The following is an 18,982-nucleotide window of genomic DNA, read 5'->3' as shown; positions in this document are numbered from 1 at the left end:
CCAAACAAACGCCCCCGTAAATCAACGCCAGCCCTCTCTCGCATCCCGCAGCGCTCCACGGTGAAGAATCGTACACTGTCACTCCTGTCAGCCCCTGGAATATGAGTCGTCTTTGCTGCCAGCAGCACGGGCAGAGCCTCGCAGAGCCCTTCCCCGGCCCGTTGTGGCGCAGGGTGCTCTGCGAGGCTCCTCTCTGTTGGTGGCAGCAGCTGTTAAACACCTCACGGGGCGCATCGCTTCCCCGCATCCTTCGGCTCGCTCTTCGCCAAGGAGCAAAAATAACCTTTCACGTTATTACCCGCTTCCATACACGGGGCCAAATTCCTCCCCGGGGGCAACTCCTCGACCTCCTGATGGCACCTTTCTCTGCAGAGCTCCTAATGAATGCCTATTAAAGTGGGCAGCGAGCTGCACGGCCACTCCGAAAGCTGCACGTAAAGTTGCCAAGTGTTTCAAACCACTAGTCCTGTGCGCTAGGGTTGGGAGGTTAGGGAAGGAAATCCCCTTTTTTTTATCAAGGAAGTGGAAGGGAAACTTTGAATCTACATTGAAACATTAAAGTTTTGGGGCAAGCGGCTCCGCTCAGGCCTTCGAGAGATCGATAGATCTCCCGAAGGCCTGAGCGGAGCCGCTTGCCCTCCTCTTCATCCCCGGAGGATGGGGGCGGACCGGCTTTGATGCCTTGTCCCGGGGTGAGAGCCCCTGCCCGGTCCCTCCGGACGGTGGAGGGGCACCCCAAAGCCAGGGACACCGGGCACGGACACCAGGACATCGACACCGGGGCACGGACCCTCCGGGGCACCGACCCTCCGAGTTACCGACATCGGGGCACCACCACCGGGGCACGAACCCACCGGAGCACCGCCACCGGGGGATGCCCCAGCGGGACGCAACGGGGCACGGAGCCCACCAGCCCCCCCGTCTCCACCAGAAACACCACCACCACCCCCTCTCTCGCCCCGGGGAGGCTTCACCTCTGGACACCTGACGGCGGCGGCTGGTTCCCTGCCTATTGTTCAAGGCGCACTTAACCGCGGGGACATTTTGTCCTGATTGCCAGATAGTTTATTGTCAAAACAGCCCGGCCCGGGGACATTTTGGGAGGGGGGGTGAGGGGGGAGGTGGTGTCCCCTCTCCCAGCCCCGAATCACCGCGCACTGCAAACAAAGGACTTTTCCTCCGGCGGAGCGGGGCGGGGGGGACACACGTCCCGCAAAGGCGATGCCGGGGCAAACCCCGTGCTCCCACCGACCGACCCCCCCCCGAACACCACACCACCACGCCACCACGAAGTTTTTCCCCGCAACCTCCCACCGCCCTCCGCGCCCGCGGTTCCCACCTGCGGGGAAAAGGCTCAGCAGCAGCAGCACGGCGTGGGTCAGCTCCCGGGCGAGGTACGCGCCCTCCATCGCCGCCACCACCGCCACCACCACCCGCCCCCCCGGAGCCCGGCGCGGCTACCGCTCTGCACCGCCCGCCGCCCGGAGATGCCCGAGCCCCCCGGCGGGAGGGCTAACGGAGTACACAGCCGGCCCCCGCCGCTCTCGCCGACGGCTCCGCCTCCCCCGCCCGCCCCGCGCCGCGCTACGCGGCCCCTCCGCGCCCCCGCCCCGCCGCCACGGGGATGGGCGCAGGTGAGAGAGGCTGGTCATTCCTTCCCCCCCCTCCCACCCCCGCCCTTCTCGGGGAGGGGGGAGCGCCCTTGTGTGTGTGCGGCTGTGGGGTTTTTACCAATCAAGACCCCCAACCCCTCCTAAAATAAAATAATAGTTAAAAAAGGGAAAAAAAAAAAAAACAAAACACATCAAACCAACAAGGCATGACATAGCGCTGCTACCGGGGGGAGAGATCGCCCTCCTCAGCGGGTAGCACTGGGGACTGGCAAGTGCAGCCCTAAGGAGAAGGACTTGGGGGTCTTATTGTTCAAGGCGCACTTAACCGCGGGGACATTTTGTCCTGATTGCCAGATAGTTTATTGTCAAAACAGCCCGGCCCGGGGACATTTTGGGAGGGGGGGTGAGGGGGGAGGTGGTGTCCCCTCTCCCAGCCCCGAATCACCGCGCACTGCAAACAAAGGACTTTTCCTCCGGCGGAGCGGGGCGGGGGGGGACACACGTCCCGCAAAGGCGATGCCGGGGCAAACCCCGTGCTCCCACCGACCGACCCCCCCCCGAACACCACACCACCACGCCACCACGAAGTTTTTCCCCGCAACCTCCCACCGCCCTCCGCGCCCGCGGTTCCCACCTGCGGGGAAAAGGCTCAGCAGCAGCAGCACGGCGTGGGTCAGCTCCCGGGCGAGGTACGCGCCCTCCATCGCCGCCACCACCGCCACCACCACCCGCCCCCCCGGAGCCCGGCGCGGCTACCGCTCTGCACCGCCCGCCGCCCGGAGATGCCCGAGCCCCCCGGCGGGAGGGCTAACGGAGTACACAGCCGGCCCCCGCCGCTCTCGCCGACGGCTCCGCCTCCCCCGCCCGCCCCGCGCCGCGCTACGCGGCCCCTCCGCGCCCCCGCCCCGCCGCCACGGGGATGGGCGCAGGTGAGAGAGGCTGGTCATTCCTTCCCCCCCCTCCCACCCCCGCCCTTCTCGGGGAGGGGGGAGCGCCCTTGTGTGTGTGCGGCTGTGGGGTTTTTACCAATCAAGACCCCCAACCCCTCCTAAAATAAAATAATAGTTAAAAAAGGGAAAAAAAAAAAAAAAAAAACACATCAAACCAACAAGGCATGACATAGCGCTGCTACCGGGGGGAGAGATCGCCCTCCTCAGCGGGTAGCACTGGGGACTGGCAAGTGCAGCCCTAAGGAGAAGGACTTGGGGGTCTTGGGGGGTGAGAAGCTCAACATGAGCCAGCAATCATAGAATCATAGAATCATAGAATCGTCTAGGTTGGAAGAGACCCTTGGGATCATCGAGTCCAACCATCTACCCTACTCTACAAAGTCCTCCCCTACACCATATCCCCCAACACCACATCTAAACGTCCCTTAAACACCTCCAGGGGTGGTGACTCCACCACCTCCCTGGGCAGCCTGTTCCAATGCCCTATCACTCTTTCGGTGAAAAATTCTTTCCTAATGTTCAATCTAAACCTACCCTGTTGGAGCTTGAAGGGTAGGTTTAGATTGAACATTAGGAAAGAATGTGCACCAGCAGCCTAGAAAGCCAAACGCATCCTGGGCTGCATCCAAAGCAGCGTGGCCAGCAGGGTGAGGGAGGGGGACTCTGCCCCTCCAACTCTGGTGACACCCCACCTGGAGTGCTGCATCCAGATCCGGGGCTCCCAACATAAAAAGAACATGGACCTGTTGGAGCAGGTCCAGAGGAGGCCATGAAGACAATGAGAGGATGGAGCACCTCTCCTATGAAGACAGGCTGAGAGAGTTGGGGTTGTTCAGCCTAGAAAAGAGAAGGCTCCAGGAAGACCTTTGTAGCCCTTACCAGTATATTAAAAGGCTACAGGAAAGCTGGAGAGGGACTTTTTACAAGGGCATGTAGTGATAGGATGAGCAGTAATGGCTTCAAACTGAAAGAGGGTAAATTTAGATTAGATATCACAAAGAAATTCTTTCCTGTGAGGGCGATGAGACACTGGAACAGGTTCCCCAGAGAAGCTGTGGCTGCCCCATCCCTGGAGGTGTTCAAGGCCAGGCTGGAAGAGGCTTTGAACAACCTGGTCTGGTGGGAGGTGTCCCTGTTTGGAAACTGATGATCTTTAAGGTCCCTTCCAACCCAAACCATTCTATGATTATATGACAAGTGCTGCAAGGAGGGGGTGTGGGGCTGGGTAAGCTCAGGGGGCAGCATGGGCTGAGGGAGGCAGCCAGGCTGGACACAGGGCCTGGAAGCAGAGGCAGCGTCCCCCAAAGAACAGGTACAAAACCATTTGTTTAGCTCTAAAATCCTCACAGCTCCTGGAGGTGTCACGGCAGATTGTATGAGCACCAAAGGTAGCACTTTTGCCCTGGCTCGACCGCTGAGATCTCAAACTGTGCCCACTCCGGGCTGTCACTTATTAAGGGTCAGTCAGAGCAACAGAAGCGAGACTTAAAAGTATGTCCTGTGACACACAAAAGGAAGGATTGAAAGAACTGGCTGGTTTGGTATGGAAAAGAGAAAGCTGACAGGGAGCTTAAACATGGAAAAGGTTCTTACAAAGAGGATTGTGAGCAATTGTTTTTCATGTCCCTCAAGGGCAAGATAAAAAGTAATCCATTTAGTTCTCAGCAAAAAAAAAGAGAAATAGCTTAAATGTTAGGAAAGCACTTGCAAAGAGTAAGAAGAATTCAGTCTACAAATGCATTGCAGAGTAGAGGTTGTGGAATCCCACAGAGGGAGTTTTTTAAGCACCGATGAGACGATTGACAAGGAGGATCTGGGAGCTCTTGCTTCTGTAGCTACAGAGCTGGAGTGGAGCTGCTCTTCAGGCAGAAATGATACAGACTACAGAAATGCCTGTTTTTAACACTGCTTTGTCAGTCAGTGTCACACGTTGCTGAGGTGACACAAAGGTATATAGGTGACCCAGGCAGAGGAGACACCCACGCGTTCACCAGCTGAGCTCTGCCCAGGTATCCACAGCCAGGCGAGGGAAGGACACACAGGCTGTCAGAAACACCCATACCAGCACTTCGGGGTGTACAGAAACATTTAGGGAACACATGGCAAAACCTTCTACCCATGGAAAAGCATAAATGTAGACTTCTTGAAACGTGTCAGCACAGATCAGAAAAGTTATTGAAGGTAAATTATTCCTTTTTTTTTTTTTTTCCTTCTTCTTTTTTTTTTTTTTTCCTTCTTCTTTTTTTTTTTTTTTCCTTCTTCTTTTTTTTTTTTTTTCCTTCTTCTTTTTTTTTTTTTTTCCTTCTTCTTTTTTTTTTTTTTTCCTTCTTCATCTTCTTTTCTTTTGCAGTACTGTCAGATTTTTTCCAAGGTTAATAGCAATGTCCCATATGGTCCAGCATGAGATGAAAGTCTTGTCTTATATGTTTAAAATGGCTCTCTCCATTTTTTTACTCTCTTTCATCTCTGACAGCCAGTCTCTTTTGATGGGTGAATCCTTCCTCTGCTGCAAAACGGAATTCGTTTTTGTTAGCACACCAACAATTTCAAAATCAAACATCGTTTCTAAATCATATTTCTCACTAGGTGCTAGCCTCATCAAATTAATTCTGGGTACAGGAAGAAAAAATAGCTGAAATATTTAAATTTTTAGTGCACTCCAGATTTTCCAGGTGTCTTTGAGTTTAGTTTTTGCAGGAGAAAAAAAAAGAAAAAAAGAGAGTTGGAAATCTTTTGTAATGCTTGGAGCATTTACAGTTTAATTTCTTAAAGATGCAAAGGCAGAGCACGATATGCTACAGAGAGGAGAGGTTTCCACTGCAACATTATCAAGAAGCATGTGATGTTGTTATTGTGACAGGTTTCTCCCTGTTCTTCTCGATTAGTGCTCTTTCAGTTAGTGGCCTGCCTTTATGTCCTGCACATCCCTGATCACATGAAGCCAAGCTCCGCATGGCCCTGCATCATGTGCCTCATTTCCACGAGCATTAGCTGAATGTTAGACAGCTCAAACTCGGAGCGGCAACAGTCTTCTTCATGTACTTTGCCTGGCTATAAATAGCTACTGCAAGTGGGAAACAAAGGTGAATTGGTTTTAACCTTGCCACTTCATTTATTTTTAATAATCATAATGATAAACGCAGTCGCCTTTTCCACCTCTGCCTAATGTATTGCACTGAATGCTGTAAGTTCTCTCATCCATGTTCTGTTTGCATTGTGGAAGAAAATGAAAGTTCCTTGAGCAGTGGAGGATTCTCTTAGGTCTTATTTCTACCTTTGTCCAAAATATGTGAGCTTAAGCTGAAAAGGGTCTTTATGTTTGCAGCCAGCCTCACACGTTCCTCTCTTCAGTTGTCACTGTGGTACCATGGAAGTATGTTAGGACAGGTAATGCCATCTCTCCTCGTCCTCTGCTGGAACCAACTTGCAGTAGGTTGACTTTTTTGGGGGGAGGGATGACAAAAAAAGAGAGGGATCTACAAACCTTGGAGACAATGGGTGCCGATTTGGAGATAAGAATAATAAGCTTGGAGAAATATATAAAACTCCCTATTTGGAAACCTCTCTTCAGTTTGAAATCCTTAAAGTGATTTAACATTTATGGACAAGCTCCTTTGAACAGTCAATTCAAAAGATTGCTTTTACACATCCATGGAACTGCTTAGTGGAGTAAACATTGAATAGATTGATAATATTGCTAAGATTAAGCTAATGTCATTGAACAACTGGTGCCCTAATGAAGGACTTGTGTAATTTCTGTATCCGAATGAAAATGCATTTGGAAATTAGCTACTTTGATGGCTTCAAGCAGTTTATTTTACAGGGCTATGAAAACCTTTTTATTCTGAATCTTTACTGCATAAATAATCCGTGGGTCTGTTTCATCTACAGCATGACATATCTGATGCACAAAGGTGAAAATACCCTTCTGATACAGCTAATCAATGCCAGCTAGAATCCCTCCTGATAAACCCTGTGATAATGATTTCTTCTATCATGTTATACTTTCCTTCTTCTAAATTGCAGATTGATAGATCGTAGTGTGGGGCATCGCTGTTCCGTATAAACTGGCAGCCCCAGCCATCCAGCCAGCTCCAGAATTAACTCCTCTGTGATTCCTGAAGGCTTTCAGAAATTACGAGAGTTTGAAACGTGTATCGATTTACCAATGTTGTTCCAAAAGCTATCTAATCGTTGGCATAAAAGTTTGTTAAGCTTTTTAAAAGTGAAAAGTGGTTAAATTTCTGCCTTGTGCGTTCATCTAAACCAGCATTTCTGAAGCGTGGCTGGCAGGAATGTCATATGACCACCGTGCAAAAATATGTAGTCAGCACTCTGCTGTATCTTAATTTTAATCGACAAAACCGTAGCTGTGAATTTTCAAAGCCTCTTGTTTATTACTAAAAAAACCAACCAAAGAAACAAACAAATTGTGTGAAATCTGCTGGCCTAAACTGTTGGTACAGCAAGGTATAATCCAGATGGACGTGTTTTCTAGAAGCCTTGAGATTTTGGGACATCCCATTGCATTTAATTTTATTAATTTCCAGTCTTCTGCATCCTCACACTGAAACGTGAGGGTGGGTGAGTGGAGAAAACTGGTAGCACGTGATAGGCATATGTCTTAAGACTTCATCTGTAGATGGTAGGATTATAACGTCTTCCATGCAGTTTAACTGCAGAAACTTCTGCTATTTTTAGCAGGGATGACACTAAAATTAATGCAGATAAAGTGGACACCTTTATCTCATTCCCCCCTGGAATATGAGCCTCCAAATTGAATCCATTCAGTCTTACTAAAGTGGGAGGTATCTCTTACTCCCTTTTAATCCAATTTTGTGAAATACTCACTAAATCCCATTGTGCCCGTGATCTTAAATCAGCATTGCTATCCTACTTAATTAAAGAGTTTTCCAGCATCGAATGTCAAGAGCTGAGATATAATCGTCGTTGAGGCTCGAAATATATGCTGTTTTTAAAGACATCTCTTATTATCACATGCATAACACACTATTGTAAAAACTGTCTTATCAGTATGAGCTTAAGTGGAAAATAAAGGCTCTAATCTTCTTGATAGCATTTTTTGTTAGTTTATAGCCTGCAATCTTACTAAGAAATGAGATTTGTCTTTATGAACTGCCAAGTACAGTCCTTGCCTTTATCACTCGCACAGGCCACTGTTGAGAGCTGACTCCACGCAGCAACTTGGGGCTTTTCGAAGTGTTGGTTTGTCTTATTTTGTTTCATTGCTGGGTGGTCGGTTGTTTTTTTTTTTAAACGAGTTTGACGTATCAACATCGTTGTGGAGAAACAGCTGATTTGGCTTCCTCAAAAGCCTTCTCCTTTCCCAGCTCACTGCCCTTCCCACCCTTCCCTGGCCTTCCCACGCGCGGCAGCTTTGGGCTGCAGACCTGGAGAGCCCCGTCCTTGCCCTCTCTGCCCCCTCCCAACAGGACATTAATGCCTCGGTGTCTGAAAACATATCCACGCTCTGCATCTCGTGACAAGAACTAACTTTGCTTTGCCGTTCATAAAGAGCCCTTCTGTGTTTTCTCACAGTGCTTTGCCATATCTGAAATCTAAATAAATGGCCGGAGAGGGGGTTTGTCAGGCGTTCTTCTGCTGAGGTGATTAAAGCCACATGAGATCCAGTTGACTTCTTTGGGGTTTTGGTTAAACTGCAGTATTTTGTGTACCAACTCGGGGGTCAAATGAGAGGAAAACTAAAAGAAGAGCAAAAGACCCCTCTTAATTTAGACGGTGAGGGTCCAAAGTGTGATGTGGAGAACAGGATGCTTGTGTTGCCTGTGTTCCCTGAGTCGGTAACTTGAAAAGCTTGTTTGTTTTATCATTTCTGTTTGTCACAAAGTATCTTTCTTCAGTGTATTTTAATTTGTCAATATTTAGCTGCATCAGGATTGGCTTGGACCCTTTTTAGCCTTGCAAGGCATCTTCAGAGCTCTTTTGGTCCCATTTTGTTTTCATCTTCAGCTTGAAGACTCTTTACTAACCTGGGTTGTACTTTTTGGGTGAGTGGCCTCTCTGGACTTCTCCTGCCAGCTCTTCTCTCACATGTCTGGCCCGGAGCACTCAGCCTTTGTCAGGGGAGCATCATATGAGCCTCCCTCTGTCTCCTGGTCCTATCCTCAATGCCTGTTCTGCCCCTCTCCTTGTGCAGAGCAAGGCAGATTTGTCACAACCCTGCCATCTCGCCTGGAACAAGGATATCAGTGTCTGGCCTTAAAACCGATAGCTTTTTATTAGAGCCAGAGCATTTCAGAGAAGACAGTTCTTAAAATAGTAAACAGGCTGCACATGTGACCCCTTTACTATTTTTCATAGAAAAGCCAAGAAGTCTGGTCTCCCTGGCCGCTGCGCCGCAAAGCTTGTCTGAGTTTCTGCTCGGTTTCCTTCAATTTCCAGGGTGGCCACGGGCAACTGAACTTCTTAGAGACCAAGGCACTTTTTAATTAGCATCTCTGTCTTTGGGCAGGTAACTCCCAGCTTTGGTCAAGCAAGGCTTGCAGTTTGCTGCAGACAGACAGAGTATCCACAGAGCTAACAGATTCTCCGTCACCTCTCACTTCTGCCCCTGCAACTTTTTGAGCAAACCCCACTAAATTAAAATCCTGTAGACGTTATTGCCTTTCTGTGTGGGGTGGGTAACCCTTACCCAGGCATTGCTGCAGTGTCTTAGGGGACCACACAGCAGGTACGTCCGTATTTACGTCTTCATTGCAATCTATCTTCACAGTTCTTGGTAACCAAAAGTCTCTAAGAGATTATTTTCCTATCAGTCTTATTCCATTTTCATACAGCTATCTTGTACTGCCAGAGGCCTTTGGGGCTTTTTTTTTTTCAGCTATGTATATTTGCAAATATACAGTGTATATTATGATCCCCAAGTCCACAGTGCTGATAGATGGAAGGAAAAACATGCACACCACTGGGAGAGTAAAGGGTAGTCAGAGGTGCTTCTCCATTAGGAAGGTCGTACCCATCCCATTTATCATCCAATCCTCTATTTTTTTTTCACCTGTAGAATTATTTTTTTTCCGTCTTTTTGATAAGAGTTTTCAAGCTGAGGTGGTGTAGTCACCTTTGGAGATTTCTGTGGACAGCCTATTACGTGGCGTAAACGAGCTTCTGCAGATACTTTCAGCCACCTCCCCAATGGATGTTGGCTGCCAGCATCCTGGAAAGGCCTGGGATTGCACCTTGATGAATTTGCATTTTGATGACTTAGTTTGTCAGGGCTGGATAACTGGAAAGAAAAAATCAGTTTGTGAAGATGCCCAGGAATAAAAATGGTATTTGTCCCTGTGAGACAGGTGTTGTAAAGCCCGCTGGTGTAAATGAAATCACCTAGCTTTAGAGGGCTCATGCATTTGGACTTTAAGAGGCAATATTCTATTATGGCTACTTCTCCTTTTTTCTTCTTCTGTTCTGAGTTTAACCAGATTTAGTGTGGCCATATCAGTTTTGTGTGCTCAAATTCAGTCAAATGAGTTTTAGGATATGTTTTCTGGGATCCTTTTCCTATTTTATCTCCATTCTTTTAGGGAGCTGATACTGAAATGACACAGTACTCAGGTGTGCAATGCTTATCTAGATGTTTCTGGACATTTTTCTGTACCTATCTGTCTGAGACGCAAGATAAATAATGGCGTTAGTGTAAAAAGTATAGTCTAAAGACCGTATGTGGTTTTGCCCTGATATGTTCAGCTGATTCCTTCTGGTGTGTTGTTTCTCCCCCCGAATTCAAGAGCACTGCTGCTGGCAAACCCCTAATCCCAGCTGCCAACCCTGCAAAAGGCCAGGCTTCAACTTGTGTGCAGCTTCCTGTGCCCAGAGGACTCTGCCATTAGGAGGTGACCCCCAGCAGATGCACCAAGGTGCATCCTCATTGCTCACCAGCTCTTTGCACCTGCAGTGGAAAAACCCTGCCTTCAGTTCTGCCGGCTGGAAACCTTACAGATGTTTATATCTCAAAGCCTCCCTTCCCTGCTCTGGGTTCCTTAATTAATTCCTTAATGTAGAGCCATCCCCCACCGACAGGCCTTTGGGCAGGGAGCTGTTGTCACCCCACAGCCCGCAGGACCCATTTGGGGCAGCGAGGTGTCCAAATAAAGCTGAGATTGGGGATTCTTTGGGGTTCACGTAAGAAATACGGAGCGTCCCTTCACCATCTGCTCCACGTTGGCACGAAAGCAAATGTAAATGTCAGTTCTGCAGCTCAGGAGCCTGTCACCCCTCCAGGCGTACGGCCGCTCTTGCCGAGGGGGTGTGCATCCACTGGGACCCGGCTGTCACAGCTGAGAGCCCGGTTTCTGTGTCTGCCTCCATCCTGAGCTGCTCCTGCCTTGTTTGTTTGTCGCATCGGTTTGCAAGATGCTGGCTGTGAAACAGGCTTAGGAAGGTCCTGACCCTTCTCTCCCTAATTCCGTCCCCTGCTGCGGCGCTTCAGCTCGCTCGCCCTTTGTTTTGCTGCCGCAGCTATTTTGAGGAACTGCAGAAAAGGTTATTTTTCGTCCCCTAATCTAGCCCGAGATCTGGTTTACCGTGTGGCTTTTGCAAACGGGTCTGCTGCCGAACCGAGAGACAAAAAGCACTGAGAAGGAGCAGGGAGAGGGAACTCCAGGCTGGCCTGCCGCCAAAGCCAGGGCCTGCTCAAGCAAAACCTCCTGCGTTTATCCCTTAAATACCTGAGGAAATGCCATGAGGCCTCTACCCCAAGCCAGGTGTGCAGGTGCTGACAGGTGATTTCCCCATTATAGAATCATAGAATTCATAGAATCATAGAATTGCCCAGGCCGGAAGGGACCTCCAAAGGTCATCTAGTCCGACCTCCCCGCAGTCAGCAGGGACACCCCCAACTAGACCAGGTTGCCCAGGGCCTCGTCAAGCCTCTCCTTGAATATCTCCAGGGAAGGGGCCTCAACCACCTCCCTGGGCAACCTGTTCCAGTGCTCCACCACCCTCACAGTGGGTGAGGACACCTAAATAGCCAGGTTTAAGCAATGCAAGGCTCCCCTTAGGAGTGGATATCTATCTTGGTTATCACAGAGCTGTTTCCCCTGCCTCACGTCAACTGGACGACTGTTCCGTGCCCCGTCCAGGCTGCCGCCTTTATTTATCCCTATATTAAATGTTACACAAGATGTCGGTTGTAGGTACAGTCTGTCAAAGGCATGGTCTCTGCTGTGTCACCAGCCCTCCCTGCACGGCCCGCATATGGCCCATTGTTAACACAGATGTCCTCCCAGGAGCAGCTTGCTTATCTCCCCACACCTCAGAGAGACAGAGAGCAGCTCTTCCCTCCCAGCCCCTGCTCCACTTCGCGTGTCAGAAGGGCATCGTTTGTTTTGGGGCTTCGGGGATGAAGTTAGTAGAGCGATCAGGATGTGGCTGTGGCAAACGTCCCCTCATCAGCCTATGACAACATGCACTGGATTTATGACAGCGACAGGGAGTCAAAATAACACGGTAGGGTGGCTCCTTTCAAAGGCAAATTTAACAGGTGCTGTTTGCTGAATCTGAGTCAGAGTCTCAACCTGGGGTTAAATCTTGGGGCCTTACTGTCTGCCGAACCTCGGTGCTGTGTTAGTAGTTCCCACTGCATGACCAATGTGCAGCTGATAAGCAGAAATATTCAGAAAATGTTGTAAATAGTATTTAGAATTCTTCTTTCATCTTCTTTCACAGATGATTTCTCAGTTTCTCTAACACAATCATATGATGAAGCATGTGTCGTTTTGACCCTTGAAAGCCTGGAAGAACATTAGCATCTCGAGCTCCTTTCCAAACACTTCAGAAATCCTTCTGCCAACAAACACTGGAGATACCCAGAACTAGCAACACATCACAGCCCTGGGGTTAATGTTTGGCTGAGACTATCAGCTACTGATAAAACAGAAAACTGCAGCCCATGTTCAAAGTGATAACAGGGTCCTGGACCAGCACATCAAATGTCCATCTTGTATGTATGCCATAATGTCATGTGGTCAGCTACATTGGATAAAATAATGTTATTGATTGATGGCTCAATGAGTTTTGTGTCTATTCATTCTTTAATGAAGAAGGGATCCCTGCAGGAGTGAGCCAGCTGAGACCAAGATTCACCTGGGTCTAAGCCAGATGACTAGGTGCTCTCTGTATCCAGTGCAGAAATGCAGGGTCCTCAGGAGTGATAGTCACCCAACCTGAAGCAGGTGGGATGAATTATCCTCTGGAGATGGCTTTTTCCTCCTCAGAGGGAATCCAGACAACTATGTAAAAGCTGCATATGCTGTTTAGTCTCAAAGGTTAACAATCATTTCCTTTAGATGCCTAAAAAACAATAAGGCGGATGAATATGATCAGTGAGGAGTTTCCTCTGTAAATAAATCCAAAGCAGTACTAACAAAATATTTACACATGGAGACAAGCACAGATCTGCCTAGATCTTGCATCACTACCAGCTCGTATCTGTATCATCACTACATCTCGTGTCACTTCACCCTTTTCAGCCGTGAATGGCACAGCCTTAAACACGCCTGCAGGTCTCCTTGCTCAGCGGGAAAAAAGGACCCTGGGGCTGCCATATGGCACTGGGATTTGGGACCCCCCCTTGCACTGCCCCACTGGAGAACTTCAGTCGAGTTCCTCTGTGCCACCGTGTCTCCAGCTATAAAGTGCACTGACCTCCTTTGCAAAACGCTCTGTGCTCCGTGGCTAATGAGGGCACCGTAAGGAGATAGGTATTAGCCTCCCACAGCCGCTACTGAGCATCTCCAGTGCGTGCCACACTCATTTCCAGAATGCCTCTGGGCCTCGTTATCTGGCTGGTATGTATTCCTCCCTGAAGCTCTGCTCCTTTCTTTGCATCAAAACCATCATAGCACAAAGGCTGCGGGTTGCAGACACCCTCCCACTCAGTTTCCTACCGGTGCCTTGCCTGGACGGTCATCCTTCCATTAACAGTGAGGTGGAGCAAGGAGTAATTCCTGATGGAGCCAGCAAGCCCACCAACTGTACTTGTGGGTGAATTCCTCTACTGGTGCACGCTGCCATGCTTAATCCTCTAGGAGGACTTGTAACCCAGTGAGACAAGGGTCTTTGTAAGCTGGACCAGCAATAGGTACCAGAGCCTTCTGCATCCCTGTGTTACGGTGATGCCCCCCACCACGTAATATCAAACTGGTTGTGCTGCTGTGACTTGTGCATGGCCCTGTCCCTGCCGTTGTGGTGTGTGTGGCCACATTGTAAATCCAGGCAGGGAACTAGCCTGGCTGAAGCATTGCTAGCCATAATACAAAAAAAAAAGAAAAGGGAGGTGAAGAACAGGGTTGCTTAAATTAACACCACTGTCAAGGGGGTGCACAGTGGACTGCAGCCCAGGCAGTTGTTTTTGAGGTCTTTGTTGTTTCCTAGAGCTGACAGCTTCTGGCCGCCGCCTCTGATGAAATTTTCACTTCCTTCAGCCAGCCTGTGGTTCCACATAGATTTTTTTAATTTCCTTCTACCGAAGATGTTTGAGATAAATTGCAGCTCCTCCTTCACAGACACACTGAAGGAGACAGGGGGAATTCTCTTCTCAGCTTACCTACACTGAATCTCCTACTGCCAGCAGGTGCAGAGCTTCCCCAAGCAGAAGAAGGGATAGGGGTGAAGATGGCTCCCCAAGCAGCCAAAAATATATGGGATTACCTTTCCTGCGGCTGCAGCAAAGGTCTGGCTTTGGGAAGCTCTACACAACAGCCAGGCAGCATTACATGTTTCACAAAGGGATTTCCTCCTGGCACTAGCTCTCGAGTGTGCTCCAACATATGTCCAGAGCTCTCCCATCCATGGCAGGAGTAGAGCCTTGGTGCTACTTATGCCTTGTCCCCTTTGCAGGGGGTGTTACCAGAAAGCTGTTACCTGGGTTGTGCGACCTATTTATGCTGGTGTCACTACATTAAATAGTCATCGTCGGATGTAAACTTGGTCTTGGAAGGACCATGGAAATGAACCATCTGTGCACAAATTGCTGGTAGATGTTCGTACGTTCTCAGGGATGACATTTCTAGAAAAAGCTCAAACTATAGGTTGTATTTTCCACAGACAACTTTAATTCATATTCATTCATAACCTTCTTGCACTGTCTGATTGACTGCAGCTGGATGAAAAGGAAAATGTTTGCTAACTCCGTATGCAACCGCATCTCGATTTTAACAGCAAGCATATCTTTAGAGGGCATCTTTTTGTTAAGCAAATTATTATAGATTTTGCCCAATCTATAAAAGAGCAGTTTCACTGTTCTTCTGATTCTCTTTTACTTTTATGATAATCTGAGCATTTATAAGACAAGATATCGTTTAGATGTTCAAAATAGAATCATATTTTTGGACCGTGACATCAGTTTTTATGCCATTTCACTCTATTTTGAGCTACAATTAAAAGTTCTTTTTTAAACAAACTGTATCTAATTTCTGTGCTAAATCAAACCAGGCGGCGGGGAATGTTTTTACTTTTAACTAGAATGTCATTAGAGTCAAGACATGCAAGTACAATGCGGAATTGTAAGACATCTCTGCAAAAAAAAAAAAAAAAAGAATTGACTGCAAAGTCTTTGTCTACACTAGAAGTGGGGGGTTTTTGGTAGAGAAATGCCAGCAAACCCTCATGAAGAATTACTGCTTGCACCAAAATAAAGTGATTTCCCACTAGAGCTTGTTCCAGCTTTCTGAACAGAAGCAGCAATACCAAGAGCAATTTTGCCAGCCCAGCAGCGTTTGTGAGCAAGACTGCGTTGCCGAGAGCTCTGTATTATTGACTCCTCCTTGTCATAATTATTCCAGCAAAAATTTTGGACCCAGCTAATGCTGTGATTAGGAGCTTAAACCAACAGAATTAACATAGAAGTGGCATTCATTTTTACACATGGAAACAGTATGCAGAAAATGTGCAACAAGTATTTTTTCTCTGTGGAATATTAAGTTTGTAAATAGACCAGTGTTCCAGTTATTTTTACAAAATTACTTGCTGGGCCTAAATTCCTTTACAATATGCTTTTAAAGGGCCACACATTGCATACATATATGTGCTATATATATATATATATATCTGTTATATATCATTTTGCTACTTCTGCAAACATATGATTGTTCTCTGAGAATACAGCCCATGGCAACATACAAAGTATTGAAAAGCAACTTGCTTTTAGGGTTTGCTAAACAAAGACTGAGTGGATGACCAGTGTCTCTTGCAGTTTTTACAGTTTTCACGCTCAACTAGCACAGAAAGGTTAAACTGCATTTAGCTAAAATCCTCCAAAAATTCTCAGCCATTGATGACCCAGGCCCCGTGGAAGTATTGTCTTCGGCATGATGCTTAGATCTCAGGGCCCCAGAAAAAAGTTAAGTGTTGAATTCCTCCCCCGGATGGTATTAAAGAACTGGAGCATTACCTGTGACCCAGGGGAAGGCTGGAGTATCTGGGACTTTGATGTCAGCGTTGATTAAAGCCTGGATATGAGCTAAATGAGCGGCCCGTGACTGCGCTTGGTTAGCTGTAGAAAGAGTCAAATATTCAAAGCCTAAAATTATAGTCTTAGATCTCTACCTTTAACGCTACCCGTGAGTCACGGGCAGGCTCACAGGGTCGTTCAGCTCTCTCCTGCCTTGCTCTGGGTCTCCTGCTGCAGGAAGATGTCTCTTCCCAGGGCTGTCTCAGAGCCATGCTCTGTGGTGGGGCAACACCTGAGCTCAGTTTTTCACATTACTGATGGCCAGGACCTTCCCATTCCTCTCCTCCACCTGTTGCCTCACTTTCTTGTGGTTTTTCTTCTCTCCAGCCTCTCCTGTCTCATTCCCAGCCTCCCATCTGCCTCTCCAGCCCCTTCTCCTGTCACTGCCCCCCTGACAATTACAACTTTCACGAGCTACAAGTGGTGAGAACTTTTCCCAGGTTATTTCATCTCCTGATAAATAGGAACAATTCTGCAGGCGCTCAGGGTGGGATGCTGCTGCGAGCTGAATGTGAGACTGCACCATGTCCTCACTTGAGTGCACATCCAGGCAGGAGAAAGTAAATCCCTCTATTCCCCTATGCCTCGCAAATCTGCATCTCTGCTAACCCTAGGAAATGTCTCCCAGACACACATGAATTGCCTTCTTTGTTTGACCTGTTTCCTATTTATTAAGCAGAGGGGACTTCCCCCAGTTTCTTTTTGGTCTCTTTCATCTTTTCTTTTTTTTTCTTTTTTTTTTTTTCCCCCATTGGCTTCTATACTCCGTTATAAATAAGAATTTCCTAATTATTTCTGATCTAACCCTTTAAAAGTTTCATGTGATGATGACACAGTAAGGAAATGAAAGGAGGAAGATATATTTGGGAATTGATCTGGTCACCCTCAGGCTTTGAAGTGGGAAAATTTTAGGTCTAGGCAATCCATTTCTGATGTAAATGTTTCAGTCATATATCTGGAGCCCCCATTAGCGAAGGGACAATCTGTCATAGGCTCTCCCTATATGAGATGCTTTGTGCCCTTCTTCTGAGAAGAGAGAGTTGTTAACACAGGAGGTGACTACTAAATTGAGGGACTGAAAACACCACTAATAATGTTCATTAACAGCAAGAGAATTACTTTTTTTTTTTTAACATAAACAGGAAACAGAGAGATTTGCTTTTATTGATATCCACAAGAAAAAAAAAAAAAAACAAAACAACAGCTATTAAGTCTCCAGATAAATATGTTTCCTTGCAACACAAGACGTGTAATTCCGTGGAAACAAGCACACAGACATAAACTGCAAAATGCTTGGGGGCATTTTTAACTTATCAGCATAGGAAACAGGGAAAGTAAGTATAAATGTCACAGAAGCTATAACCAAAATTAAGAGAGCATGCATTATGTTTAAATCTTACGGATAATGTGCTAAAGATTAAGTTGCATACTAATAACACACAGCACACGTTTTGAAGCGGCAGCACACAAATCGGATGAAAAGAACAAAAATAATTTAGAAACATAATATAAATTATCATCATATTAATATAGATCTGTGTCTGGTGCAATCCTTCTCGTATTTTTAGGAGGCTGTTAATTAAGAAACTGTGATACTAGTCCCATTTTTCTAAATTGCAAACAAAGCCCAAGGCCGCAGTTGCGTGTGAGAAGGATTTAACCTCTGCAAAATCCCACCGGGCACATTAGCCAGACAAAGTTTACTAAAACTGATGTCAGATTATAGAAATAACGATTCTAGCAGATACTCTCCTCGCTGATGCACTTTGGCAGCGTTGTCTCATTGTTAATACCGTAGGACGGAGTTGCGGGAGCTTCCCCATGGGAATCCCGCTGCGACCTCAAATATTAGCATAAACAGCTGAGTTTCTGCCAGGTTTGGTGACCCCGCGAAGCTCACTGGAGCTTGGAAAGCAGCACTGTCCTGTAAATGACTTGCTGATCGTTTGTCCTGGCCTTCCATACCCCTGGTGCAAGGTTGGAATAAAGGAAGCTAATAATTACATCTGTTCCTCCAGATGTGGCAGTGGAGCCTGTGGGCGGGCGTATTGCCTGGCTCTCATTTGCTCAAATTGATTTAAATTTTATGGGGTCTTTTTGAGGAGTAGGAGCAGTGCGAGGAACATAGATATACACATGGAAAGGTGGCAGTAATTATACATGTGAACCACGCAGGGTCTTTCCTCCTTTTTGTATTTTTAACTCCTGCACCAGAAAGGTCACGTCTTGACTTTCCGTAATTCCTAGAGAGAAACTAGTGAGAAGAGGCGCTTTCCAAAAGCCCTTCTCGGAGCAGAGGTAGATCCGTGTGATGCTCTGGCCATCTGAATCTTGACAATAAGGCAGGATGCCCTGAGTCCAGCATTTGTTCTGACACAGAACCTAAGAAAAGCTTGGTTAGCTTCCAAATTCCTGCATTTTCCTGCCTATTAAGCTGTCATACCTCTGGGGCAGCTTGATTCTGCAGCATCTATTTCCTGCAGAATTTTTTTGTAAAGAAACTTGAAGTTACCTTTCTCCTCCACATGTCTGGGAAAGGCACTGAACTCCATTCAGACATGTCCAGCATCGTAATGTGCCGGGGAAGAACCTCTGGGCACTCGCAGCTTCTTCAGGCACTGCCTGTTTTATTTGGATTCAGATATCCTTTAATTTATTAACTTTCCCTCTGCAAATTGTGCTGTGTTTCCAGCAGACCTAGTTTTGGAGGAAAACTTTACAGCACGGCTTTGCGGAACGCTTTTTGCAGGCGTCTCTAAAATAATAAAAGAGTTTCAATCAAAGGGAAGCGATTACGGAGGAAAAGGTGGGGAAAAAGCGAAATTGCTGTAAAGTTCAAAATGTTTCCAGCAATTACTAACAGTTTTCCAATGCATCTAAGTGTTGCAGTATGAATTATGTCTTCAAGCAGTTCTTGAGCCTTCACAATG

At 47.3% G+C, this 18,982-nt stretch overlaps 1 protein-coding gene across 1 annotated transcript in view; it reads right to left on the bottom strand.

Annotated features, from left to right (window-relative positions):
• KIT (v-kit Hardy-Zuckerman 4 feline sarcoma viral oncogene homolog) overlaps positions 1 to 1,465 on the bottom strand; it is a 57,809-nt gene extending 56,344 nt beyond the window's left edge. Inside the window, exon 1 of the mRNA XM_014945486.1 lies at positions 1,340 to 1,465. Coding sequence (XP_014800972.1) covers positions 1,340 to 1,409 — 70 coding nt within the window. The 5' untranslated portion in view covers positions 1,410 to 1,465. The remainder of the gene's footprint in view (positions 1 to 1,339) is intronic.
• Positions 1,466 to 18,982: the final 17,517 nt, after the last annotated feature.

The sequence above is a fragment of the Calidris pugnax genome, unplaced genomic scaffold (assembly GCF_001431845.1).
Source record: "Calidris pugnax isolate Ruff unplaced genomic scaffold, ASM143184v1 scaffold58, whole genome shotgun sequence".
Classification (NCBI taxonomy): Eukaryota; Metazoa; Chordata; class Aves; order Charadriiformes; family Scolopacidae; genus Calidris; species Calidris pugnax.
Note: the sequence above shows the minus strand (reverse complement) of the source record. Positions and strands in the feature narration are given on the sequence as shown.